General features: G+C 47.3%; 2 protein-coding genes across 4 annotated transcripts in view; one reads left to right on the top strand and one right to left on the bottom strand.

Annotated features, from left to right (window-relative positions):
- Positions 1-20,923, top strand: part of LOC114426772 (potassium voltage-gated channel subfamily D member 2-like) — a 117,219-nt gene extending 96,296 nt beyond the window's left edge. Inside the window, exons 2-5 of the mRNA XM_028394396.1 lie at positions 13,447-13,609; positions 15,064-15,159; positions 15,247-15,482; positions 18,304-20,923. Coding sequence (XP_028250197.1) covers positions 13,447-13,609; positions 15,064-15,159; positions 15,247-15,482; positions 18,304-18,481 — 673 coding nt within the window. The 3' untranslated portion in view covers positions 18,482-20,923. The remainder of the gene's footprint in view (positions 1-13,446; positions 13,610-15,063; positions 15,160-15,246; positions 15,483-18,303) is intronic.
- A 676-nt stretch (positions 20,924-21,599) lies between these two features.
- On the bottom strand, positions 21,600-27,838 carry tspan12 (tetraspanin 12). Of its 3 annotated transcripts, none has more exons than XM_028394625.1 (7): positions 27,052-27,838; positions 26,368-26,450; positions 24,437-24,572; positions 23,808-23,873; positions 22,633-22,740; positions 22,385-22,528; positions 21,600-22,306 (listed from the first exon to the last, which is right to left on the bottom strand). In XM_028394625.1, exons 1-7 carry the CDS (start codon positions 27,067-27,069, stop codon positions 21,977-21,979), a joined length of 885 nt encoding a protein of 294 aa, XP_028250426.1. In that variant the 5' UTR covers positions 27,070-27,838; the 3' UTR covers positions 21,600-21,976. The 3 variants fall into 3 exon arrangements, with proteins under 3 accessions (XP_028250426.1, XP_028250418.1, XP_028250409.1); XM_028394617.1 differs by having other exon boundaries at positions 27,004-27,838; XM_028394608.1 differs by lacking the exon at positions 27,052-27,838 and adding an exon at positions 26,564-26,924.
- Positions 27,839-27,877: the final 39 nt, after the last annotated feature.

Raw genomic sequence — 27,877 nt, forward strand, 5'->3', positions numbered from 1 at the left:
CGCTGCTTTCACGCTGTCGCACCCTCGCAGACGTCCGTAACACACACTGCAGCGACACCTCTTCAACTCAGGTAGGCTCCGTAACGTATCAGCCACTAAGGCTCTCACCTTTTTGGTTAAAACTTTACGAGCTAGCCCTGCTCGGAGGACACCGTCACCAACCTCAACCCGTTCGCTCAGAAGAAAAAAGGAGAAAAAAAAAGGAAAACAAACTCGAACGGTGGGAACAGGAGCACCTCAGCTTGCAATCGCCACCTACTGACCACAGTATAAAACTACAACACACGCTGAAAATACACACTGTTTCCTAGAACTATAATTGAAACCATATGCACATTAATTCTTAATGGGCTGTTTTACCACCCGGTTACACTCTCCCCTGCACAATGTCAACGTCCTCGGTGACTACAACCCCCGAACCAACAAATGCCCCCTGCAAAGCTTTCTCAAAAAGTGCAGCACCAAGACTTGTCAGGACTTGAGAGACCATGTCAGTACTAACAGCGACAGCGTTGCAGGTGGATTTTGGTAAGCGAAATGGATTTGAATGAGACCCAGCCGTTGCTCGTGTACTTCTCCTCACCGCTGGTGTTGGGGTGGGCCCCACTACTGTTCCCGAAGACGATGTCAGCCTGACACGATTTGACTCACCAGAAAGGGCAGGCACAGTAGAGCACCTATCATCACTCTGGGCACCCCTCACAACCCTTTCCTCTCTATTCCTATCTCTTCCACTCTCACTACCAACTGCTACTTCAGGCAACACAACTCTGTGGGGGACATCAGGCAGACTGCTAGGCACAGAGTCAGGTGGAATGACCTCTTCGATGACCACAAAATCAGCTTCTGATGCTTCGTCCGACACCTTCTCCTCTGGCTGTGCAGTCTGTACTTCCTTAATTTTTGTTCTCGGCTTAGGCACTGGTCTCACACACGGACGCAACTCAGACCTATGAACCCGTTTGGATGGACCCCCTTCTACTGGTTCGACAGTGTGTGTAGTGCCCTGAATGCCAATCACTTTATAGACGGTGGGACTCCAAGCATCTTGGATCTTATTTCGGCCCATTGGTCTATGTCGCAGGTAAACCAGCTGACCAATCTCCACTGCTGGACAGTACACTTTCCCATTCTGCAGTGCAACTCTCTCCGCTGCCTTCCACTCTGAATACTCTCTTGCCTTTTCATGTGCCTGTCTCAGCCTTTCCTGGTGAACAGACAACCAGTCCTGTCCCCTATCAGACTCACACTCTTTTCCCAAAAAAGCATCAACTGGAAGACGCGGTTGAACCCCAAAGAGAAGATAATATGGCGCATACCCAGTGGATGAATGTGGTGTGACATTATACACATACACCAGCTCGGGGAGGTACTCTGGCCAGCGTCTCTTCCTCTCTGGAGGCAATGTTCTCAACAGGTCATGAAGCGTTCGATTGTATCTCTCACACTGAGCATTCCCTTGTGGCCTATATGGAGTGGTCCTGGTCTTTTTCACCCCATAGAGCTTGCACAGCTCTGCAATAATGTCACTCTCAAAGTTACGACCTTGGTCCGAGTGAAGCCGCTCGGGCACCCCGTACTTCATAAACCACTCCCTGAGCAACACCTTGGCGGTGGTGTCTGCTTTCTGGTCTTTGGTAGGATATGCTTGTGTGAACTTGGTGAAGATGTCAGTCACCACCAATACATTCTCCCGTCCATCTGTGGCCGGCTCAAGCACAGTGAAATCCACTGCCACGACCTCGAGAGGTCTGGAAGCTAAGAAGGCTTGAACCGGTGCTTAAATCCTTGGCTGAGGCATCTTAGTCAAAACACACCCCTCACAATTCTTAACCCAGTTTTCGACATCCTCACACATCCCAACCCAAAAGCACCGCTCTCTCAGTAGATTTATAGTACGTTCGATTCCCTGATGCCCCATCCCATTATGCAGGCTTTCTAGGATTTGGGTCCTCAAACAACCAGGCACGAATAGCTGCCACAGTTCCCCATGACGAGGGTCATGGACCACCCGGTACAGTAATCCCTCTCTCTCCTTTATGCAGCTCCACTGCTTTAGCAGTCTTTTTACCGGACCTGAAAGGGCTGCCCTTTCCCTCGAACTGGGCCTCTTTCCCTGATCCCAGAATGATCGGAAAACTTGTAAGGTGGAATCACTGACCTGAAACTTAATCATTTCTTCCTTTGTGTAACCAGGCAGCGTGGGAGTGTTACCCTGCCCAGTGCTCGTCTTCTCAGGGTCTGACTCAAGAGCGCGGATTTGCCTCACCTTGTAGCATTTGAGCCCTTTAGCAACCAGATCAGAACCCAGAGGTGTTCCTCGACCGATGAAGTTACACACAGGGATGCAGTCATCAAACTCTGAGTCATTAGTTACATCAGGCTCCCCTGCAAACTCTTAGATGCCTAGAGAGGGCATCCGCTGCAGTGTTGCTACTGCCGGGGCGGTACCTAACTTCAAAATCAAAAATGGAGAGTTGGGCCGTCCACCTTTGCTCTATTGCTCCCAACCTTGCTGTCTGAAGGTGACAAAGTGGATTGTTATCTGTTAGAACGACAAACTTCGACCCCAGCAGATAGCCCCTAAACTTTTCAGTGATCGCCCACTTCAAGGCCAGCAACTCTAACTTCATACTGCTGTAGTTTCGATCGTTCTTCTCTGCATCACGTAACCTGCGGCTAGCATAGGCTATAATGCGCTTAGAGCCCCCCTGCTGCTGAGACAATACAGCGCCAAGACCATGCCGACTAGCATCAGTCTCGAGGGTGAACGGCTGTGTGAAGTCTGCAAAACCTAGAATGGGAGCCGAAGTCAGTTTGTCCTTTAATTGTATGAAGGAACCCTCACATTCAAGCGTCCATAAATCACCAATTTTGTGACATGTCTTTACTCGACCCTTTGCACCAGAGCATTGGTTAACCAAGTCATGCAATGGACCCGCGATCTGTGAGAACCCGCGAATGAATCGGCGATAGTATCCACAGAACCCCAGAAAGGATTGCAGATCTTTCACAGTGGTTGGGACCTCCCAGTTCTTGACTGCTGAGACCTTGGTGCTGTCTGTCCCCACACCGTCTGCTGATATCTGATGCCCAAGAAACTTGACAGTGTCCTGCAAGAAGGCACACTTCTGCAGCTTCAACTTAAGACCCGTCTCCGCTAGTCTCTTAAGGACAGTCTCAAGTCGACAAAGATGCTGTTCAAAAGACTCAGAAAATGCAAGAATGTCGTCCAGATAAACCACCAATATCTGGAAAACCAGATCATTCATTATCACTTGCATGAGCCGTTGAAATGTGGCTGGTGTGTTACACAAACCAAAGGGCATTCTAACATACTCAAATAACCCAAAGGGTGTAGTGAAAGCAGTCTTTGGCCTGTCTTTCTGATGCATCGCGACCTGGTGGTACCCACTTGCCAGATCGATGGTCGAGAAAAACTTTGCCCCTCTTAGTGCATCAAAACTCTCATCTATTCTAGGAAGCGGAAAAGCATCACGTCGGGTCTTAGCATTGAGCTTCCTATAGTCGACGCAAAGCCTCAGGTCACCATCGGATTTCCGCACAAGCACTATAGGTGAAGCGTAAGCACTAGTGCTCTCCTGAATGACACCCTTCCTCAATAGTTTGCCAATGTGCTCTCGGACCTCACCATATTGGATAGGTGGTATCCGCCTGTATGGCTGCGCCACTGGCACATCATCATTCAGATGAATCTCATGCTGCACTCTGTCTGTATATCCCAGATCTTCGTCTTCAGTAGCAAACACAAATGAGTATTTCGCCAACAATGAAGCCAACTGCTTCTGCTGCTCTAGGCTACCGCCAACATTCAGCTGGTCCAAGATAGACTGGATATTTGGGGCTTCTTCATTACGCCGATCAATGCTGACTTCCTCTGTGTCTGCTGAGATTCTCTGAAACTGCACCTCACAGGTCTCATCACTTTGAATCCCATCAACCTGAGTGAGCAAGCCCATCCTCATCCCTGGCTTCAACCAGACATCCTCATCAGACAGATTCATCACTTGGACAGGAAAAACATGATGCTCAGACACGACCAAAGTTGGCACTACAACCAACCCCCCTGGCAAAGGCAAACTCGTAAGCTCCAACAGGAACAGGGGGCCCTTACGACCCTCCGTTCGAAGGCCCCTGGCCATGACTGTAGCCATTGACGAAGCCGGGACATTAACTACATCCCTACCTGCCACTCTAGCGAAACAGGATCGGTCTGCCACCTCTGCTGTATGAAGATGATGAAAAGCCTCTCTCCAACATGAGTCCAGTTCTCCACCCATGGTGGTATCAAACTCCTGGTGCACCAGCTCTCTGCATCTCTTGACAATGTTCATCCCTACTAGTCCAGGCACTGAGGCAGTGAAGGCCGAATCTTTGACTATTAAAAACCCCCTCTCGGGAATCCTCAGGCCCATCACCTCAACATCCAGTTCTACATAACCCATGTAGGGCAGTGCCAACCCGTTAGCTGCGGTAATCTTCAACCACTCAAATGCAGGACGGATCTCCTCCCCTTTTTCAGCCAGGTGCTCTTTAAAGAAGCTCTCGGAGACTGTACTGACCTGGCTACCGGTGTCAAGAAGGCACAGCACTGGAACCCCACGGAGTTTGACTTCTACTGTTTTACACTCCCCAACCGCCCTCTCTAAAATGCTACTTCTGTCAGAATCGTTGGGTGAGCCAGACGTCTCCCCTCGAGCTGCTTGGCTCAAGACAACCGAGGGTTCAAGTTTTCCGGAGCTACAGAAGGCTCAGCGGTCAGAGGACTTGGACTCATGCGGGTCTGCTGACACTTTTTAGCAATGTGTCCAATACCCCGACACTTAAAGCAGATTGGCTGACCATCTGGTGTGAACTTCGGCAGTGACCTGGGCCGCGGCCTAGGCTCTGAATATGTTGTAGCTGGATTACGCTTACTCAGTTCACTCACGGCACCAGTTAGCTCGGCTAGTGCTTTGGTGAGCTCTGCTAGCTGCTTTTCCTGCTGAGCTACTGCCCTCTGGACACTGTCCAGTACTGTTGATTCATCAGGGTTAATGGAACTGGCAGAACACTGTGCAACAGAAACTTCTGACATAACTTGGTTACTCTTTATTGCCCGGAAGCGGTGGGGTCTGCTCTCCTCCATTTCCCATAACAGAGCTTCATTCCGCACATCTAGAAGGCTAGAGTCTGGTTTTTCCCTAACTAGTCTCCTAAGCTCACGACGGAGAGCTACGTCCCTCAGACCCTCAATAAACTGCTCCCGGAGAACAGTTTTCTCATTTGGAATCACCTCAGTAGACTGCTTCAATATCGAACTCATGATCTGAGAGAGTGCGTGCGAGTAATCGCGAAGGTCTTCACCATCTAATTGCTTACGATTGTAAAAAGTCTGCAGCAGCTGTGTGGGATTGTGCTTTTCGCCAAAAGCATTTCTCAGGTAGGAAAAAAGGACATCTGGCCCCACTGACTGCCCTCCCATACACAAACGCACCTCGTCTAATGCTGGGCCACGTAAGAGCGACAGTACATAGTCACCCTGTTCTTCCCGAGACTGCTCTCTGGACCTTAACACTCTTTCCACTTCATCAATGAACTCCTCCACCGACCTCCCATCTTTAACACAGTCCCCACTGAATACTGGAACTTGACGTTCTCGTGGTACATATATATAGGAACGTGTGGGAGTGCTATTAACCCGGGCTTCATTATTCAAATGTGTGAGCTCGTCTCGCAATCTGGCAAGCTCCTGCATTTGCGCCTGCATTTCAGCCGTGATGTCTCTGTCACCGCCAGTTGCTCCACCCATACCTGTGTCACCCTGAGCACCCTGGCGTACCCTCATCACTCGGTTCACTGGACATCATGAAAAAATAACAGTCCAATCAAAAAGTCAATTGTTCAGCAGTCAATCAAGATGACTATACTGTCTGGATGTCTTGTGGGATGTTGCTGTCTTCCACCAAACGCAGTGCTGGAGCCTTCCGCAGCCGAATCTCCTTAACCGGGAACACCAGAACTCCTCAAAGCTCCCTTGGTTAGAATCCTGCTGAACGGCTCCTTCCACAGGACACAGGGCAGGCTTGAGGACCAGCTCCTGGAATCTTCACCACTGCCGTATTTTATTTTTATGTATCTTTTCTCTAGACAAGTCACTATCTTGCCAGCATGCTTACTACACACCACCCCACTCCTGGTACCAAAATTATGTGGCCAGTTCAGAAACTGGTCACTTAACACAATGCAGGGGACAGGTGTGTGATTTCTCCATCATTTTATTCCACAACTAGAAGTGTTGAGATCAGTTAACCAAGCCAACATGAGGCTTCTCACATAAACCAAATAACATAAAAGAAAATACGGCAGTGGGGAAGAGCAACATTAAAAGTAGACCTGTCTGGGTGAGGCTGTCGTCTTTCCCTCCTTCACGCTGCTTTCACACTGTCGCACCCTCGCAGACATCCGTAACACACACTGCAGCGACACCTCTTCAACTCAGGTAGGCTCCGTAACGTATCGGCCACTAAGGCTCTCACCTTTTTGGTTAAAACTTTACGAGCTAGCCCTGCTCGGAGGACACCGTCACCAACCTCAACCCGTTCGCTCAGAAGAAAAAAGGAGAAAAAAAAAGGAAAACAAACTCGAACGGTGGGAACAGGAGCACCTCAGCTTGCAATCGCCACCTACTGACCACAGTATAAAACTACAACACACGCTGAAAATACACACTGTTTCCTAGAACTATAATTGAAACCATATGCACATTAATTCTTAATGGGCTGTTTTACCACCCGGTTACACTCTCCCCTGCACAATGTCAACGTCCTCGGTGACTACAACCCCCGAACCAACAAATGCCCCCTGCAAAGCTTTCTCAAAAAGTGCAGCACCAAGACTTGTCAGGACTTGAGAGACCATGTCAGTACTAACAGCGACAGCGTTGCAGGTGGATTTTGGTAAGCGAAATGGATTTGAATGAGACCCAGCCGTTGCTCGTGTACTTCTCCTCACCGCTGGTGTTGGGGTGGGCCCCACTACTGTTCCCGAAGACGATGTCAGCCTGACACGATTTGGCTCACCAGAAAGGGCAGGCACAGTAGAGCACCTATCATCACTCTGGGCACCCCTCACAACCCTTTCCTCTCTATTCCTATCTCTTCCACTCTCACTACCAACTGCTACTTCAGGCAACACAACTCTGTGGGGGACATCAGGCAGACTGCTAGGCACAGAGTCAGGTGGAATGACCTCTTCGATGACCACAAAATCAGCTTCTGATGCTTCGTCCGACACCTTCTCCTCTGGCTGTGCAGTCTGTACTTCCTTAATTTTTGTTCTCGGCTTAGGCACTGGTCTCACACACGGACGCAACTCAGACCTATGAACCCGTTTGGATGGACCCCCTTCTACTGGTTCGACAGTGTGTGTAGTGCCCTGAATGCCAATCACTTTATAGACGGTGGGACTCCAAGCATCTTGGATCTTATTTCGGCCCATTGGTCTATGTCGCAGGTAAACCAGCTGACCAATCTCCACTGCTGGACAGTACACTTTCCCATTCTGCAGTGCAACTCTCTCCGCTGCCTTCCACTCTGAATACTCTCTTGCCTTTTCATGTGCCTGTCTCAGCCTTTCCTGGTGAACAGACAACCAGTCCTGTCCCCTATCAGACTCACACTCTTTTCCCAAAAAAGCATCAACTGGAAGACGCGGTTGAACCCCAAAGAGAAGATAATATGGCGCATACCCAGTGGATGAATGTGGTGTGACATTATACACATACACCAGCTCGGGGAGGTACTCTGGCCAGCGTCTCTTCCTCTCTGGAGGCAATGTTCTCAACAGGTCATGAAGCGTTCGATTGTATCTCTCACACTGAGCATTCCCTTGTGGCCTATATGGAGTGGTCCTGGTCTTTTTCACCCCATAGAGCTTGCACAGCTCTGCAATAATGTCACTCTCAAAGTTACGACCTTGGTCCGAGTGAAGCCGCTCGGGCACCCCGTACTTCATAAACCACTCCCTGAGCAACACCTTGGCGGTGGTGTCTGCTTTCTGGTCTTTGGTAGGATATGCTTGTGTGAACTTGGTGAAGATGTCAGTCACCACCAATACATTCTCCCGTCCATCTGTGGCCGGCTCAAGCACAGTGAAATCCACTGCCACGACCTCGAGAGGTCTGGAAGCTAAGAAGGCTTGAACCGGTGCTTAAATCCTTGGCTGAGGCATCTTAGTCAAAACACACCCCTCACAATTCTTAACCCAGTTTTCGACATCCTCACACATCCCAACCCAAAAGCACCGCTCTCTCAGTAGATTTATAGTACGTTCGATTCCCTGATGCCCCATCCCATTATGCAGGCTTTCTAGGATTTGGGTCCTCAAACAACCAGGCACGAATAGCTGCCACAGTTCCCCATGACGAGGGTCATGGACCACCCGGTACAGTAATCCCTCTCTCTCCTTTATGCAGCTCCACTGCTTTAGCAGTCTTTTTACCGGACCTGAAAGGGCTGCCCTTTCCCTCGAACTGGGCCTCTTTCCCTGATCCCAGAATGATCGGAAAACTTGTAAGGTGGAATCACTGACCTGAAACTTAATCATTTCTTCCTTTGTGTAACCAGGCAGCGTGGGAGTGTTACCCTGCCCAGTGCTCGTCTTCTCAGGGTCTGACTCAAGAGCGCGGATTTGCCTCACCTTGTAGCATTTGAGCCCTTTAGCAACCAGATCAGAACCCAGAGGTGTTCCTCGACCGATGAAGTTACACACAGGGATGCAGTCATCAAACTCTGAGTCATTAGTTACATCAGGCTCCCCTGCAAACTCTTAGATGCCTAGAGAGGGCATCCGCTGCAGTGTTGCTACTGCCGGGGCGGTACCTAACTTCAAAATCAAAAATGGAGAGTTGGGCCGTCCACCTTTGCTCTATTGCTCCCAACCTTGCTGTCTGAAGGTGACAAAGTGGATTGTTATCTGTTAGAACGACAAACTTCGACCCCAGCAGATAGCCCCTAAACTTTTCAGTGATCGCCCACTTCAAGGCCAGCAACTCTAACTTCATACTGCTGTAGTTTCGATCGTTCTTCTCTGCATCACGTAACCTGCGGCTAGCATAGGCTATAATGCGCTTAGAGCCCCCCTGCTGCTGAGACAATACAGCGCCAAGACCATGCCGACTAGCATCAGTCTCGAGGGTGAACGGCTGTGTGAAGTCTGCAAAACCTAGAATGGGAGCCGAAGTCAGTTTGTCCTTTAATTGTATGAAGGAACCCTCACATTCAAGCGTCCATAAATCACCAATTTTGTGACATGTCTTTACTCGACCCTTTGCACCAGAGCATTGGTTAACCAAGTCATGCAATGGACCCGCGATCTGTGAGAACCCGCGAATGAATCGGCGATAGTATCCACAGAACCCCAGAAAGGATTGCAGATCTTTCACAGTGGTTGGGACCTCCCAGTTCTTGACTGCTGAGACCTTGGTGCTGTCTGTCCCCACACCGTCTGCTGATATCTGATGCCCAAGAAACTTGACAGTGTCCTGCAAGAAGGCACACTTCTGCAGCTTCAACTTAAGACCCGTCTCCGCTAGTCTCTTAAGGACAGTCTCAAGTCGACAAAGATGCTGTTCAAAAGACTCAGAAAATGCAAGAATGTCGTCCAGATAAACCACCAATATCTGGAAAACCAGATCATTCATTATCACTTGCATGAGCCGTTGAAATGTGGCTGGTGTGTTACACAAACCAAAGGGCATTCTAACATACTCAAATAACCCAAAGGGTGTAGTGAAAGCAGTCTTTGGCCTGTCTTTCTGATGCATCGCGACCTGGTGGTACCCACTTGCCAGATCGATGGTCGAGAAAAACTTTGCCCCTCTTAGTGCATCAAAACTCTCATCTATTCTAGGAAGCGGAAAAGCATCACGTCGGGTCTTAGCATTGAGCTTCCTATAGTCGACGCAAAGCCTCAGGTCACCATCGGATTTCCGCACAAGCACTATAGGTGCATTAGATCAGATCAGGGCACTAATTTTGTCAGAGCAAAAAATGAAATGGCAAGAGCTCTGAACGAACTTAATAAGGAAAGAGTGGTTACATACCTGGCAGATCAACAATGTGACTTCCAAATGAACGCACCACACTCAAGTCACACAGGAGGAGTGTGGGAGCGTCAAATTAGGACAGTGAGAAGTGTGCTGAACACAGTACTTACCCACAGTGCTGGAAGGTTGGATGACACTTCCTTAAGAACATTCTTTTATGAAGCCATGTCCATAGTAAATAACTGCCCACTCACTGTTAATAACATTAATGATCCCACAAGCTTGGAGCCCCTCACGCCAAACCATCTGATCACCATGAAGTCCTCTGTGCCACTGCCCCCACCTGGACAGTTCACCAAGGTAGATCTGTATGCTAGAAAACGGTGGAGAAGAGTTCAATACCTATCAGAGCAGTTCTGGCACAGATGGAGGAAAGAGTACATGGCAAACATTACTCTGAGACAACAGTGGCATACGCCTCGGCGTAACGTGATTGTGGATGATGTTGTGGTCATCAAGTAGGATGACTTGCTAGAGTGGTTGAAGCACTTGAAGATGATGATGGTCTTGTATGGAAAGTGAAGGTGCAGATTGGAGAACGAAAGTTAGGTAAAGGGGGTGAGCGTCTCAACCCACCATCTATTGTTCAAAGACCAATTCAGAAGTTAGTGGTTTTAGTAAAGAGCAGCTAAAGGGGTGGGAAGATGTTAGATAGTGATTAAGTACATCCTTTTGATCAGAAGGTGGTCATTATGCTGCAGTCTATCCATTTGGTACATTATTTGTGATGAGATCCAAATTCTATTGTAATGCTTTCTGTTGTTAAAGTTATCAGTCATGGAGATCATATGGTTCATTTCAAATGTGAGTGTTTAAAGGAAAACAGACATTGAATTACCATTGATTGTCGAATGAATTTAAGTGTTAAACATCTTTATTCATATATATCAAGGTAATAGGTGGGAGTGTAGCTGACGCTGGTTTGTTTACATGTCTCCATGATAATGCCACACAGTGTCATAAATTGTAGTTGTTATTATTTTTGTTGTTATATTTATAGTTATATGTTTGATTCTTTGCCGTGTGACATACCTGAATTGAGTTTGTAAAACTTATTTTGCAAATTAGTAATGAGTTAAGTTTACGTGAGCTACGCGACCCGGAAGTTGTGAGCGGGAAGAGAAGAGAAGAAAAGAGAGAGAAAAGAGAACGAAAAGGAAAAGACTACAGAGAGACGGACTTCATGTTTTTCAAAGAAAACTTTATCTACCTCTGGTTATACGTGGTGCACACGGTAAAGACAAAGTCTTGTAAAATCTGTGTTAATGTGAATGTTGATATTGTTACTGAGGCGATTTGTTTTCTTTAGTTTTCACAGTGTTCCAGATCTTTGTGGAGTATTAAAGTGATTGTGGACATCAGTACGGAGCGCGAGCCTTTTTTAAATCCAGGGCAGATACACTTGTGATGAAGCAGAATGTTTCCTCCTAAATAAAAAAGAAGTCTGCCTGAGGACATGTCCTCACAGTGTGATGTAGATCCACCCTCCATATTTAAATACGGAGGTGTGTACGTGTTTCACCTCCACATCCGGCCTCCGTCCTTAAGCTCTGTGTCCACTGGAATTAATTATCATGGAACACCAATTATCGTCCTGCCCTTCAGGATGGACACACACACAGTCAGCCTGATTAACCCGTTCTTATCTGTGCAGGTGTAAGGTGAGGCTCTGAGCACGTGTTGTCTCCTCAACAGCATTCATTGGCAGGAACAGACTGCAGCTCTTCAGACAGCAGATCATGTTGCAGATGGGGCGGAGTTTGTTTTTCATGGTAAACATGGTCCAAACCATCTTTTCCTAAGTCTCACCAAATACAGAATAAGGGTCACATCAAACATCAAGTATGAAACAATGAATGAATGAAACAGCCCCTCATTAGAGTCAGAAGCTGCAGATATGTTGAACATGAACATAATGTTCTTTAAATAAAGGTGAACATCAGTCAGTCAATGATGGATGAGGAGGTCCTCATATTGAAACACCATGATGTGTGTGTGTGTGTGTGTGTTTTAATAAGAGGTAAACACACAGCAAAGTCACACACATCCACTTGATGAAGGACACAGTCACATGACTCTGACACAACACATCAACACCTGTACTCTGAGTGTGTGAGAGTTCACACACACACACACACACACACACACACACACGGGACAAGGTCGCAGCCTCTGATTGGCTGTCTTTGAGACCGGAGGTTTGAAGGTTTGAGGAGGAGATGCAGCAATCTGTCACTGACACAAACTTTACCATCACCTTGGACAAAATACGACCACACACACACTGCAGAATGCAGAGTTTTTGAAGCACCCGATCTGCTCGTCTGAATGAAGAATCAGAGACACTTTATTGATCCCAGGCAGTCATTATGATGTAAAGATAACACCGTCTGATTCCTACAGATTTTAAACATAGAATCTTACAGCCTGAGGCACCGCCTGAATCCTGCTCTCCTCTCAGAGTGGATCTGAATGGAGACAGGCTCTGAGCGCTGAGCATGCTGGGAACACAGCCACAGACCATGAGACAGAATGGAATGAATGAGTTTTTAAGGAGGAGCTTTGAGAAATGGGCCAGAGGAGTCATCAGTTTCCTTTTATTTTAGTGTCAGCTGGACTTTGAAGTTTTGATGAATGTGTTTGCAGAGCAGCGTGTGTGTGTGTGTGTGTGTGTGTGTGTGTGTGTGTGTGTGTGTGTGTGTGTGTGTGTGTGTGTGTGTGTGTGTGTGTGTGTGTGTGTGTGTGTGTGTGTGTGTGTGTGTGTGTGTGTGTGTGTGTGTGTGAGTGAGTGAGCAGGGAGAAGAGTTCTGGCTTCTCCGTGTGGACACTGTCTGAACTGCAGCCTCATCCTCAGCAGACGGAGTGAAGAACAGCTGCATCAGCATCTTTTTCTGCTGACTGCTGGGAAAAGTTGACGTGCGTTTAGTTTAGTCATTGAGCGTCTGTCAACAACAGCACACTGAACGCTCATTACTCATAAATGAATGTCTGCATGCGCCCGGCCGCTCTGCCGTCTCCTCAGTGTGCTGATCAGCTCTCAGTGATGTGTGTGATTACAGATTACAGTTATTGATTAAACACACACATCCTCAGTGTGCATTTGATCCATGCGCCCGGCCGCTCTGCCGTCTCCTCAGTGTGCTGATCAGCTCTCAGTGATGCGTGTGATTACAGATTACAGTTATTGATTAAACACACACATCCTCTGTGTGCATTTGATCCAAAACAGTTTATTGACAGATATTTGATTATCAATGATTTTGCCTGAAAGACGTGTTTATAATGGCTCCTGCTGGTGGGATGGGTCTGACCTTTGACCCTCTCTCCCTCTTTCTCAGATATGGCGACATGGTTCCAAAAACCATCATGGGGAAGATCTTCGGCTCCATCTGCTCCCTAAGTGGCGTGCTGGTCATCGCCCTGCCGGTGCCCGTCATCGTCTCCAACTTCAGCCGAATCTACCATCAAAGCCAGCGAGCCGAGAAGAGACGAGCACAAAAGGTGAGAAGCTCTCCACACCTCTGCATCTCTTCGCATGTTGAGAAAGATGATGACAATCAAACCACAGGTGGAGCCAGGGCTTGTGTTGACAGAAGTGTGAAGTGCGTTACCTGAGAGGCTGTGTGTGCAGTGAGAAGGTGTGAAACCTGGGTGTTCCATGAAATATTCATGTGTTCACTGCAGCAGATCTCAGAGGAGACAGAAGTTCAGCATGTCACAGCCTCTCTGTCTTCATTTGGAAATCAGCTTCTGCACAATCCACAGGAGAAAACAGAGGAAGACACACAGACACACAGCTGGGAGGGGGGGCTGTCCAGGCTTTACTTCCTCTCAACATCAACAGATGAGTTTAGTGGTTGTGCTGGAGACCTTTGTTTATCCCGCGGGGACACAAACACAAACACCATGTTGGAAAGTTCCAGCTGAATTATTTTTGCTGCTGTCTGAACTCAAACTTGCAGCCAGTCAACACAAATCTGATCCACGCAGGGCGCCGCCTCGGAGGTCACATTCTACCTTTACATTCTACCGTTTCACAGAGTTCACTAACAGCTGAACACCAACACTTTACATCCAGCACATACTGTATCCTGCACAGCTTGTGAGTCAAACTTCTTTCTTCATCTGCTACACTAACTCACCTGTGCATGACCCACTCATCAGAGGATAGCTTATCGGACCAATGGGAAGCCAGCAGCTCAGTCTACAACTCCCTCCATCTCTGTGCTCCACCTTCTGCTGTGTTTGTTTGGACTCATGCACTCAGCCGGCTGCTGATCAGATGATTGGCCTGGACAGGTCATGACATCATCACCACACGTCTTTGACCTCATCATGAGAACAAATGAGCCTGGGCCAAGCTGCATGTCAGTCAGCATGCAGTCCATGTGACGCAGACCAGGACGTCTGTAAGAACAGTCCAACATTTGGAGGCTTCGTCTGTGTCTCAGCTTGACAGTACAGGAACATTTCACACATTCACATGGGTACAGTTAGCCGAGTGCTTCAGTCTGGACTCAACTTCTGCTCAGATTTTAGAGTCTCACGAGGATCTGCAGGTACATACTGGTTACCTTCCTTTAGGTTCCACTGGAGTGACCTGTAGAATGTTCCTGACTGTTCCTGGCTGGTTGCACTAACAACCCTCTCTGAAATGTTGGACTGAACCTTTCATAGTACCTGTAGGGCCATGATCACAGCCACCCGAGTCACGTTCAGTCTGAATCTCTGAGCTACGTCAGTGTGGCAGGTCTCTTGGAGATGAGGCTCCAGTCAGAGCATTGATCAAAACAGTGACTGTGCTGTCGGTGGCCTGAGTTTGAACTACGACCCTCCGTCATTTTAAACTTTAACCAGGAGGGGAAGCTGTTACAGTGAATGTTCTAACAGCAGAGTGTTAGCAGTAATTAGCCGTGTGACTGAGTGGTCATGTGATCTCTGTTTGTGTTCTGAAGGCATCCAAAGAAGCAGGACAGGCACTGGTGTGTAAGACCAACCCCAACTTTGAGGTGCATCAACATCACCTCCTGCACTGCCTGGAAAAGACCACAGTGAGCGCGTGCACACAGACACACACACACACACACATGTGTTCAGGCCTCTCTACAGCTGCTCATTTCTCCCTCTGTGCTCCTCAGAACCACGAGTTTGTCGATGAGAAGACGTACGAAGCGAGCTGCAGGGAGGTGACTCTGATGAAGCAGGTGTCACGCTCTTCCTCCATCTCTTCCTCAACTCACGGCCTCACCTCCTGCTGCTCCAGCAGGAAGAGGAAGACCTTCAGCATCCCAAACTCCAACATGTCAGTGGGTCTGCAGGGCAGCATCCAGGAACTGAGCACAATCCAGATCAGGGAGCGGCCGCTCAGCAATAGGTAGGACCCTGAGGGCTTCCATCACTCATAGTTCTCCTGTTAACTGTTGAGGAGTAGCCACTGTCAGGAGAGGTTTGAAATGTGCAGGTCTACAGATGTTAGCATGGTTTTAGAGGTCCTGTGATGAGGAGGTTCATTGATAAGGTTGCAGTGATCCAGAGTTCATTCAGGACTTTTAGCAGGATTCAGGACTTACAGGTCCTACAGGAGATGTTAGAGGGCATTAAGCAGTTTTCATATTTAATCCTCAGGATGAGTTTATTTATATGTGTATTAGAGCCTGAGGTGTCCTTAAAAGGATCCAGGATCCCTTACTGTGTTCATGTAAGACTTGCCAAGGGCAAGAATGATTAACTGTTGAGCTGATGACAGGCCAGTAGTTGTTTAAGATTTAAAACATCTGGGGCCGTATTCACAAAGATTCTTAGAATCCACTCTTATGTTAGCCTAAAAAATCTTAGTAAGGACTCCTAGCTTAAAAGTGATTTAAGAACATTCTCAGAGTGACTCTGAGGAAGGAGCAGACTAAAAGTTTGATCTTAGTGAGGAGGCGTGTTTGACCCCAAGTGTGAGACATTGTTTTAGAAGATGTGATTGGTTGACAGAACAACATGAGAACACATTCCTAATATATAAGCAGCATTGATTGGACAGTGACAGGGGCCGTATGCACAAAGATTATTTGTTTCCCTTAGGAGTGAAATTCTAACAACATTCTTATAATTATGACGTTTCTAAGAATTTACTCTTATATTTAAGCCTAAATCCTAGTAAAGATAAAAGTGATTGACAAGCCCTAAAAAGAGGTCTTAAGGTGAGAAACTGTTAGGAGTAGAGAGGAGGACTTCTAAGAGGCTTAAGAGTTCCCTAAACAGAGAGGACAGAGAGGAGAAACCTCCAAACGATGAATGAGTGAGGTATTAAAACGCTGCGGATGCATCGTGACTTTTCTTTATTTATTATATTATACAACATCAACTTGGGACAGCTGTTTAGGGGGTGGCGCACCTCCTGAAAATAATCCATTAGGCTTTAATGGAATATGTCGTTGTGCTTTATGTAAACTTTGTTCAAAATACGTGCATACAGCCATCACCTGTACGAGCAGATCCCCGTTTATGTGCAGCGATCTCCCCTCATCCTACATTGCAGACGTACCAGCGCTTTTTCTCACAAAACTGTCAAAGTGCGCAAAAGGAAGCGTTGATGTGCTGCGCTCTGTCCTCTCGCACCCCGTGTCTCGTAGAACGTTTTGTTTGCAGGTAAATCTGCGCCAGCCAGCGCCTCCATGTAACAGACGGCAATCACACAAAGTTGGTGACAGCTGCGCCAGTCGTCCCGCGTTACTATCCTACAGGCTGAATTCCATCCGAACAATTTGTGTTTAAGATCACATCATCATCTGAGACTACAAGCCTTCATGTCACCGTCCATTCTATACTGTTTATATTATTAGGAACGCGTTCTCATGTTTTTTTTTTCTGACAACCCACCACGTCTTCTAAACAATGCGTCACGCTTAGCAACGGGGTCAAACACGCCTCCTCACTAAAATGAATCAAGGAAAGATTAAACCTCTTAAAAGTCCTCCTCTCCACTCTTAACAGTTTTTTTTACCTGAAGACCTCTTTTATCTTTTCTAGGATTTAGTCTTGATTTTAAGGGGAAATTCTTAGAAAACGTCATAATTCTAAAAATTTTCTTAGAATTTCACCACTAAGGGAAAATCCTAGCCCTAAGAATCTTTGCGAATACGGCCCCTGATGATGATAAAGAACTGAGCAGGTTTGCCACAGCACACAGCCATGTTGATGTTCAGTCAGTGCCACACAGACTGACTGCACATCAACACATGGCAGCAGATGTCATGTGACGGCGTGTTCTCATGTAGAGTCAGGGAGCAGGAATCCAGAGTATGTCCAGCTGGGGACATCTGGGAGCTGTCTCCTAAACATGGACAGCTGAGAGAAGCAGTCCTCCTGCTCCTGTGACATCACGTATGCTCTGATTTAACTGATTCCTCTAATTAATTAACTGATGCTGCATGTCGTCACTAAACTCACTCATCTCTGTCCACGACGAGTTAATCACTGCATCCACTGCACCCACACTGCACTTACTGCATCCCCACTGCACCCACACTGCATTCACTGCACCCACACTACACCCCCACTACACCCACTGTAAACTGCTAACTGACATCTTCAAATCATCTGAGTCCATTTTGTGTCTACTGTCAGACCTTGGCCTGGTCCCAATACCCACTGTGCCTTCAGGACTTCCCTGAAGTGCCACTTGTTGTAAGTACACAAAGGACAGAAGCTGGGTGGAGGCCGTTGATTCTCTGCCCGTACCTTCATAACATTGGAGGTTAATTCTGGGTGCTGATGTGAAAAGAATACCAGAAAAGTGAAGTTTGTATGTAACACTTTACCTCATGTCATATTTCGATATCTACATTTGAATAATAATATCTGATCAAAACTTACTTCTAAATTTAACCCTTTAATTTTATTTCTCCATCTTGATCTCACCTGTTGGATCTGGACCAAAACAGCTGCTTTCCTACTTCATTGGTTAGCCATTCCAAATGCCACAACACATGGGGATTCTGGGTAATAGCCTTAAGCCAACTTAGGTCCCCATGGAGAACAACACCCAGCAGGAGCGAGCTATGGGAGGACACAAGGGGGCAAGTGTGGGTACTGGGACAGGGCCGTTATATGTAAGACCTGATTCTTAGCCTGATCAGGGCCGCGCCAACACAGAGTCCCCTCTGATCATCTTGTGCTGATCTTCTCTGTCTTCTTAATTGCTCCAGTCGCTCCAGTCTGAACGCCAAATTTGAGGAGACGCTTCCTCTGAACTGCAGCCAGCCCTACATCACTGCTGCCGTCATCAGCATGCCCACGCCGCCCGGAACGACGCCTGAAGGCGACGAATCAGCCAGCTCCACCGACTACTCCCAGGCCAACATCGTCCGGGTGTCCGCACTCTAGACCCTACCCATTCCCACCCACACTGCTGGTGTAGGCAGGGGGGGCTGGCAGTCAACAGCCCTGCGCAGACACAGAGGACAGGGATTGGAGGCTGCATCAGGAGCTTACCGTGGAGGTGACGGGTGGCTAAACAATTCAAACCTCTGACAAAGGAACAAGTCGGTTTAAAACTAACTCTGCTCTGGATCTTTTTCTTTTGAGAGTGACGTTCACTCCGTCAGTCAGATTTTCAAAAGAAACTGTTTTTCTAATCCTGTTTGTCTTTGACTCTAAATACAACATGTCTGTCTCTGCTCTGAAGGTAGATGAGGTCAGCCTGGATCACAGCCGGAGTGATGAGGCGGTGCATTGTTTAGCACAGAGACTGAAGCAGTGAAGACAGTTAGCCTAGCAGCACAAAATCTCAGATATAAAGCATGCTGTATCTTCTTAGAGTCACGATCCATACTTCTGGTTTTGGGGCTGAGCTAACATAGACAAATTGCTAGCGTAGCTAACGGGGTATCTCTGCTAAGCCAAATGCCAAATGTGTAAACAGCACACCATTAAGATCTGAAGGTTTCCATGCTCCACTGGCTCGGAGTCTTTTAGCTAAGTTGGGTTAATCCTAAAATCACATTCATCACTCTTTGGTCACAGTTCTGGACTGCCGACAGAAACCTTGTCTGAAAAATGTTTTAAAAAATCTACTCAGAGATGAATGAGATAAAAAGCTTTCCTCTGTTAGTGATGGTAAGTTAACAAGCAGGGCAGGTGGTGAAGGTCACTAACTGTATTTAGTGCACATGTTTGTGGGTTTAATGGACGGGTGGTGTAGTCTGGATTGGTCGTTTTTTTCAGGACTGCAGTCTGTGGTGCGATGGTCCCGAGTTCTTCTTTTTTCAGCCTTAAGTGTGTGATCTGTGTTTAGAAAGAGAACATTGAGCATGCTCAGTATCTGTGTGTGTCTGCGTGCATGGACTTGTGTGTTTCCACACCCCTCTGCATGCAAGTGCGGTTGAGGCTGGCGCAGACAGACCGCATTCTGATTGTATGCATCAGAGTTTTAGCTGAGCCCCCGCCTGCTGTACAGAAACAAACGTTGATGTTTGTGATGATCTTGATCTGTGTTGTTGGTTAATGTATTGCACATGCTCCCTGATGTGTTAGCATGATTTGGGTTCAGATATCACAGGGTGACACCACGCTGAGCACATTCTACAGTTATTTAGGAAGCTAAATGACAACGTGTGAGTGCTGCTTGTTGGTCCCAAAGTTACCAGTGTTTCCACTGAGAAAAGAGATGTTCAGAAAACAGCCACGGTCAGCTGCCTCCTAATGTGGTTCTGGACTGATGAGCAGCCAGCGACCCCATCACTAACAGATTATCAGTGTAAATCTAGTTCAGAGAAGCTTAGCTTAGCTTAGCACTTGTTAGCCACAGGTTTCCTCATAGTCTGTGGATGTTCCAGCTAGCTTCATGCTAACAAAGAGGTCGCTGAATATGAATGAATGAATATGAATATGTGAATATGATCATTTCTTAAAGTGCTGAACTGTAAGAAGTCTTTTCCTCTCTGCTCCCAGGAGAATCATTTCTAAGTCCGGATCTGACCTTCTGTGTTTCAGACCAGCAGGCACTGATGATGTGCTTATATCAAACATGTCTGACAGGATGTTCAGCTCCATGTTCTGTCCCACCAGTAGAGATAAGAGACCTCCTTTTGATACAATTATCTGTTCTTAAGAAACAAACTGAACCCACTGCTCCTCCTCCTCCATCTCCACCTCCTCCTCCTCCTCACTTGAGGAAACATTGCTCATGTAGATTTTAAGGATGAGGACCTTATTATTATATTATTAGGACCACAGCGGATCTCATCCATCTTATCTGTTTGGGGTGTGATCGTCACTCAGACTCGTGCTGATGCAGATAAACTCAGATTTTCTCAGCACTGCGAGGTCATCTTCATCTTTAGAGGGACTTCTCCTTGTTGTTTTTTACAATGGCAGAAGTTCCCTGAAGCAGACTTGTTGGTGTGAAGATGCAAATTAAATATCCGCCATCGTGATCACCGCTTGACCATAGTGTGACATATGCAATGGACGTCCATTTTGTTTCTGTTTGGTTTTGTAAAGCAGCCTTTGCTTGGTTTTCAGGAAGGCAGGGTTAGAGCATAGAAAGATATTTTTGAGGATCATATTGAGGATTTCTGTTTGTAAAATAAATATTATGATTATTACTGTTATAACTGCTAGTGCGCTGTAATTGTTCTTTGGTGTAGTAAATGAGTTCCTATTTTTTCACAGATTTGCCTGAGGGTCTGTAGTGTCGTATGTTCAGTTAACATTCCACACGGTATTTTTCTAATGTTACAGCATGCATTTGGAACAGAGACGATTAAGGGGTTATCACTTTGATTTGTTACAGCTTGTGTTAAAAAGAGAAGCTGGTGGTTTTAGTGTCTGAGTAAATAAAATAAAAATATGTCCAATCAGAGTATGTGTGTTCATCCAGGTCATCGTCAGGCCCCCTGCTGCTCCTGGCCTCCCAGCAGCATGCTGCTCCCTGACACAAAGCAGCTTCTGGAGTGGTTTGAGGAACACAACAACCAGTTCAAGGCACTGAACTCCTCAGCTCTTAATCCAAAGTCTTACCACAGCACCCCTTCACAGGTCCCCAGAGGGCGACATACACAGTATCAGGTCATGATGGTTGAAATGTTCAGAATCAGAAATACTTTATTAACCCTTCCCTATTGTAACTAACAGTGAATCTGACTGACACGATGTATCAGCACATGATATGATAAGAGGTGCACTGTGAAAATAGACACAGCGTGTAAAGTGAAGTGTTGGCAGCCTGAATGGAATAGTAAAGGAACTATTAATACACAGTACAGTGGTTGTAGAGGTAGAATTTCATACATGTTGGATGTGAGGAGCTTTTCATACTGGACAGCTGACACCCTGGATACGTGTTACACTCTCCTCTTTCTCCAACAGCTGCAGCCGGACGTAAAGAATGCGTGTGCTGGTTCAGACTGAGAGCTTCAAGCTCCTCTCAGTGTTCAGCTTCATGATTCAGCAGCAGCTCAGCCCTGCTGCTTCATGTCAGACAAAAGGACCCAGCTAAAGCTCAAACTGCCTCAGGTTTTATTCCAGTGATACATATTAAATATAACACCATGCCCAGCTGTGTTTATCAATCAAAGGACATCAGGTAGTTTTAAGTCATGTGATTAAACGTCAAATGTCTGTTCTTCTTCCAGTGGCTGCTGCAACAAACAGATGTTCTGTCTCATTGAGAGTCTCTGTCTCCCACAAGGCTTCAGCTCTACAACATTCAGCTTCATTCTGGATGAAGCTTTTCTCATGGTACCGTGTTCCTTCTGTTCTGCAGTGACCACACAATAACTCTGGGCTCATGTTGCAGACCATCAGTGATCACATCTCTTAGCAGTCTGCTCACACATCCCTGATATTTGGGATCAGCAGATGGAGCTTTGCTGTCACTCAGGCAGCAGCATGAAGTCGCTCCATCTCAAATTGGAGTCCTTTCGGCTTGGTGGCAGCGGTGGGAACGTTACCGCAGCCTTTAGGTGTGCGGCTGCAGTCAGCTGAGGCTCCACTGGACACTGTGACCAGAGTGGAGTCCTCCGGAGGTGTCAGAGCTGCTGGTGTGTCCAGCTCTGGAGACTTCCGCCCATAATAGAGTGCCCAGAGCAGCATGAGAGTGAGTGCCATGGCCAGGATCTGAGCCACACCCAGGGACACACCCAAGAAACGCAACGCCTGCAGCTGCTTCGTCCCACGAATAAAACTGTAGATCTTTGGACCGCAACCCTGGAAGAAAGACACCAAAAACACCTGAGTAAATGTGACATCCCGTCCAGCCTCCAGTGAGCAGCAGCTGTGTCTCACCTCTTGGTGGAGGTCGCTGAGGTCATGGTAGTGAGCATGGCGAGCACAGCCTGGATACTGATTGGAGCAGCAGGAGTCAGGCGGCCACTCCATCTCTGTCATCTCCAGCCAGTCAGTGAAGTAGATCACCCCACAGCATTTAAACTGCAGGCAGGGACACACACAAACCTGTCATTACACTGTGTGTGTGTGTGTGTGTGTGTGTGTGTGTGTGTGTGTGTGTGTGTGTGTGTGTGTGTGTGTGTTACCTCTGTCTGGAAGCTGTTCCAGGTGTATGTAAGCCACTGGTAACGCTGCAGGCCATAGTTTGGCATTCGAGACTTCAGACTGATCATATCTGAGCGCTGTACTGAGGGCTGAACACACACACACACACACCATCCATTTACTACAGACTGAAACCTTACATTAACATCACAGTATCATCAGCAGTGTCCTGTTGGTGCTGTTGTTGTTGAAGATCCTCCATCTGTCATCAAATGTGGTGTACAAACATGACGGCTTACTAATAACATGTGTCTGAGTGTGTTCCAGATCAATAAACAGCTTGTGCCTCCTCTCGGAATGCATGTGATGCTATGAAATGTAACTTTTTAATCTAGTGGATTTAATTTAATGTATGTGAAAAGCTTTTCACTGGTAAGTTTCCAACAGTATCCACAAGGGCCTGTTGTATTTCTGTCTACATGCAGACAGCTGGTTCTTCTGACGGTGGCGCCAGAGGGAACCTCAGACTGCCATGTTTGTTGTGATTAAGCTGCTGTTTGTGTCTCACCCCTCGATGTCAGTCATCAAACACCCAGTCCTACCCTGAGATCCAGGTGTGTCCACACTCTGATAAGAAACCATTCACTACATCACCCCCCCCCCCTGGCAGGTGAGCTGAAACACACATAGCTGCAGAGATAATCACACACACACTGCTGTGTTGTAAATCAGACAGATGTGGAGTGATAGACGACTGCAGCGGCCACAGGGGGATGTTTCTTGCTGTGGGTGGTGTTTTGGTGGTGCTGAAAGAGGAGCTGATCTGTGAGCTGCAGTGAGCCGAACATGTCTGACATTTCTGGTTATTCTTAGAACTGAGTGGAGCTGGTGGCTTCAGCTCGTATAGGCTGAATGTTTGTTAAGAGTGTAGCTGCACATCCAGAGATGGGGTCAATATTTACTTTATCAGAAACTCTTGACCTGAAATCATTTCACTTAATGACTGACTGTGAGACGAGCATTTCTGAATGAGAAAAACTCAGATAACACAATGACAAAATGCAGTTTCAGTTTGTTAAGAAGAATAAATTCTGACCACTTTGTTTCAAATAGGACTAAAACTCCTGCAGTGACAATCAGAAAATATTGATTCATTAATTGTTAATGGTTAAATCTGCACATTTTTTATGTGATTAATGCTGTACAGTGTTCTCACCTCATCATAGGTCCAAACAGCGCTGGCTAACTCCACACAGAAGATCACCAGCAAGCTGCCGAAGTACTGAGACACAGAGACAAAGAAAGGATCAGACAGAGAAACGAACAGAAAACTTTGAACATTTCCCTCATTCCCAAAGGAGTCAGACTGATGTGATCTACACTGAGCATCTGTGTAAAGTAGGGTTGCTGTTGGCTCTGAGCTCCATCTGTGTGATGATGAGCTGCACTCATCCATGTGCTGCAGGTGTTACAGGAACCACTGAAGGAGCCTCTCCTATAAAACATGGTGGAGCATCACATTTATAATGCACGGTGAGTATGTTCTCATCCATTTTTATCCTCACAGATTCTACAGTGCTACAGGTTCCAACTGATGTGGTGGGATGAGAGAGAGCACGTTCAGCTGCTGTGTGACGGATCATCTTATGTTCCTCATCTGTGAGGGACAATGGGGACACCCGACACCTGGCCCCACCCACTCAGGTGACAGTAGGTGGTCTGACCTGCAGGCAGAGGCAGACCGACTCTTCGGTTCCGACACTGATCTCTGTCTCCACACATTGTGTATTTGTTGTGAAAACTTATGTATGTATTGAGGCCATGATGGTTTCATAAGCAACGTACCCAGGACAGCAGCAGCAGGTTACATTTGAGTGTCCCACAGTATCCCACCATGGCCACAATGATGAGAAAACAGCACACAGCGATGATGACGGGATGGACAGCTGGAGAATATGTGAGGACAGCAGCTTCCTCCAACCTGCATGACACACACACACACAGCCCAAACAGTGAGCAGATGCTGCAGGAATGTTTGACTGGCTTCACTGCACTTCCTGCCCTCTCAGTGATTTGTTCTTGTGTAAGCTGGGCCTGATGTAGGTCTCAGTGTGAAATATATCTGAGAAAACAACTGTTTAGTCTGGACTTCAGTAGGGACACCATCACTCTGCATTTGTTCAGTACACCAGTTACAAAGACATAGAGAAGATTGAAGCAAGGCGTCTGGACTTGTAGAGTTTTCTTGAAGACATTTCGCTGCTCATCCAAGCAGCTTCATCAGTTCTAACTGTTTGGTGGGGAAACATGTTTTATATGTGGTTACAGACCTATGTGGGTGGGTCTGGGTAAAAACTTGAAAAAACAACAGCACTAAATGTTTCCATACTTACCTGGAATGATTTGGCTGCCTGGGCCAGGTGTGTCTAACGACTGGCTAACGACTATGAAACTGCCGGAGGGGGACTGGTTGACAGCCCTTTGTTCTTGCTGTGAGTATGTGCAAACTTCCTGGGAATGGATGGAATCACTGCATTGTATGTGGTAGAAAGATGATGTCTGAGACCACCACCTCTGTTAAGGGAAGGTTTTTCCAGCTCAACATAGATGGCTTCCTTGACTCCTCTTTCAAACCACCTTTCCTCCCTGTCTAAAATGTGAACATTGTTGTCCTCAAAGGAGTGTCCTTTGTCTTTGAGGTGGAGGTGAACAGCTGAGTCTTGTACTGAGGAGGTGGCTCTCCTGTGCTGAGCCATTCTTCTGTGGAGTGGTTGTTTAGTTTCTCCAATGTACAGATCAGAGCATTCCTCACTGCACTGGACTGCATATATCACATTGCTGTGTTTCTCCTTGGGAATCTTGTCCTTAGGGTGAACCAGTCTCTGTCTCAGTGTTGTCATAGGTTTAAAATAGACCGGGATGTCATGGTTGTTGAAGATCCCGCGGAGTTTCTCTGATACTCCTGACACATATGGAATGGAGATGTTCTTTCTCCGCCGGTTGTTGTCCTTCTTCTTGTTGTTGGGGGGTCTTGTTTTTGTGGCTTTGTGGCCACAATAGGAGACACAGGTGATCCCATCGCACAGCCGTGCTTCTGTCTGTAAAAGTTCCCATTGTACTGGAAATAAGTGGTAGTCAGGCAGAGGTCCAGCAGGTCACAGATGTGGTCTGGCGTGAGGTTGGTTCTCTCCTTGAGTGTGATGTATTGTGTGAGGCACGTCCTTACCATCTCTGTGGCTTCTGATGTAGGGATGCAAGTAAACAAGGAGGTGAAATCAAATGAGACCATGGTGTCGTCTGGGTCCATTTGGATCTTCTTCACCTTGTTCACAAAGTCCTGAGAGTTGTGGATGTGATGTGGTGTGTTACCTACCAGTGGTGTCAGGAGTTCAGCCAAGTGCTTAGCCACGTTGTATGTGACTGAGTTTGTGCTGCTGACGATGGGTCTGAGGGGGACTCCTTCCTTGTGTATCTTGGGGAGTCCATACAGGCGTGGAGTGGCTTCCCCAGGATACAGTCGAAAGTAGAGCTTGCGGTTGATGATTTGGATGAGCAGCGAAACGTCTTCAAGAAAACTCTACAAGTCCAGACGCCTTGCTTCAATCTTCTCTATGTATGATGACCTGGATGACTGAGAATCTTCATCAACAGTTACAAAGACACAGAGCAACAGAGTGGGGTTTCAGGATGAGTCAGAGAACAGATCAGATAACCCCACATCTGCTCAGGCCCATCATCTGGCCTGCCACTGATACCTGAACTCTGCCTGGACTCACCTGGTGTGTGCTGTCAGGGTCAGGACGGTGTTCAGAGAGTCTCGGATCCGTACTGCCACTCCCAGCACACATGCTGACATCAGCTGGACACACACAAATAAATACACAGAAATAAACACACGTGGATCAGTTTCTGCTGCCTACAAATAACATCTCACAATGTCAAACATGCTCTCGCAGACAGACCGTGGCCTACTTTTTCTTCACTATTCCTGCAGACGTTTGCTGTCGTTGCAGACTTAGTTTGGGCCCTGGTGCTACATAATGCACCTCCTGTGTCACCCTCTATATGTTTGTTTGGACTCCAACAAAATGCACAAGTTCTCATGTAATAATTTATAGTGCCTGTAAAACACCATGGGACCAGCAGAAGCAGCTGAACATTCATGACTGCACTGTGTGTATGTTTACATATAATGGTTTATATCACTTGGTACAGACTAACACCTGAAGAATTTAGAGATGTGTGAGCGCTTTTCTCTGTTTCTGTCATATTCCTAATCTCACATGTTTGCTGTTCTGGGTTCTGCTTTGGATATTTTGATCAATAAAGATAAAACTCTTTCCACCCTGTGACGTGCAGCGTATTGGTGTGGTGTTCGTATCAGTGTGAATGGGTCCAGCTGCTCTTCTCACCCAGAACAGCAGGTTAAGCGCGTACAGCAGACAGCGCAGACACCTCACCGCGTCCTCCCGAGCCATCCTGACCGGAGCTCCGGAGCACTGCTCATCTGAGCCCGGGACACCATGGCAACATGCTCACTGCACACGCACAACACGGGGTCCTGGAACAGGTCTGCGGAGATTGTCACTCATTAGACTGGAGCCTCTTCCCGGAAAGTGCGTCTGCTCCGTGCGTAAAAACCGCATTCCGTTCCCTGCGCGTCTCTGCTCGGCTTCGTCCGACTCCTTGTTTCAGCAGCTCGGGTTAATCCGTGAGGAGCTCCAGGAAACTTTCACAACAGGTGATTTCCTACTTTTCCCCAACCCCGCCGGATGATGGCGTGTGCAGAGCTGCGCGCAGCGGCGTTGACATTTCCAAATCAATCATCACTCTTAGCGGGACACGAGCAGAAACCCACAGCAAGGATCGACTTTAAACCACCTTTCACCACTTTGAAGACGCATTTTCCGTTTGTAAAGATATCCAGGAGCTCAAAGTCCAGAATCAAAGCACTAATCCAAACAAAACCACACGCACAGACACTCACAGGTCTGTTTTAAATCATTATAATCGTCTCTGGTGCGTCCGAACAGCTTGTAGCCGGAGCCCGGGGCTGTTTGGAGGGGGTGGTGCGATGTCCCAACCCGTCCTGCTGCCGCTGCTTCTTCTTCCACTAATTAAATGCGCGCAGCAGCAGCCTTCCTCATTCCCTCCCTACTCTCTCCCCTCCGTCAGCGGGTCCTCGGGGAGGACAGAGGAATGCGTCCGCCTCCAGCCGCGGAGCCGATGGGTCAGCACGAGTGTTGTTGTGCTGGAGAGGATGAAGCTGCAGAGAGGAAACCCGTG

The sequence above is a fragment of the Parambassis ranga genome, chromosome 2, assembly GCF_900634625.1.
Source record: "Parambassis ranga chromosome 2, fParRan2.1, whole genome shotgun sequence".
In the NCBI taxonomy this organism is placed as follows: domain Eukaryota; kingdom Metazoa; phylum Chordata; class Actinopteri; family Ambassidae; genus Parambassis; species Parambassis ranga.

Bases quoted from the DNA above. Each gene is read 5' to 3' on its own strand.
- tspan12 (XM_028394608.1), bottom strand. From the start codon at position 26,755: ATGAATGTTCAGCTGCTTCTGCTGGTCCCATGGTGTTTTACAGGCACT. The intron at 26,451-26,563 runs GTAGGCCACGGT...GTGTGTGTCCAG, and splicing joins GCAGGAATAGTGAAGAAAAA to CTGATGTCAGCATGTGTGCT. The intron at 22,529-22,632 runs GTAACACACACA...CCCTGCCTGCAG, and splicing joins GGAACAGCTTCCAGACAGAG to TTTAAATGCTGTGGGGTGAT.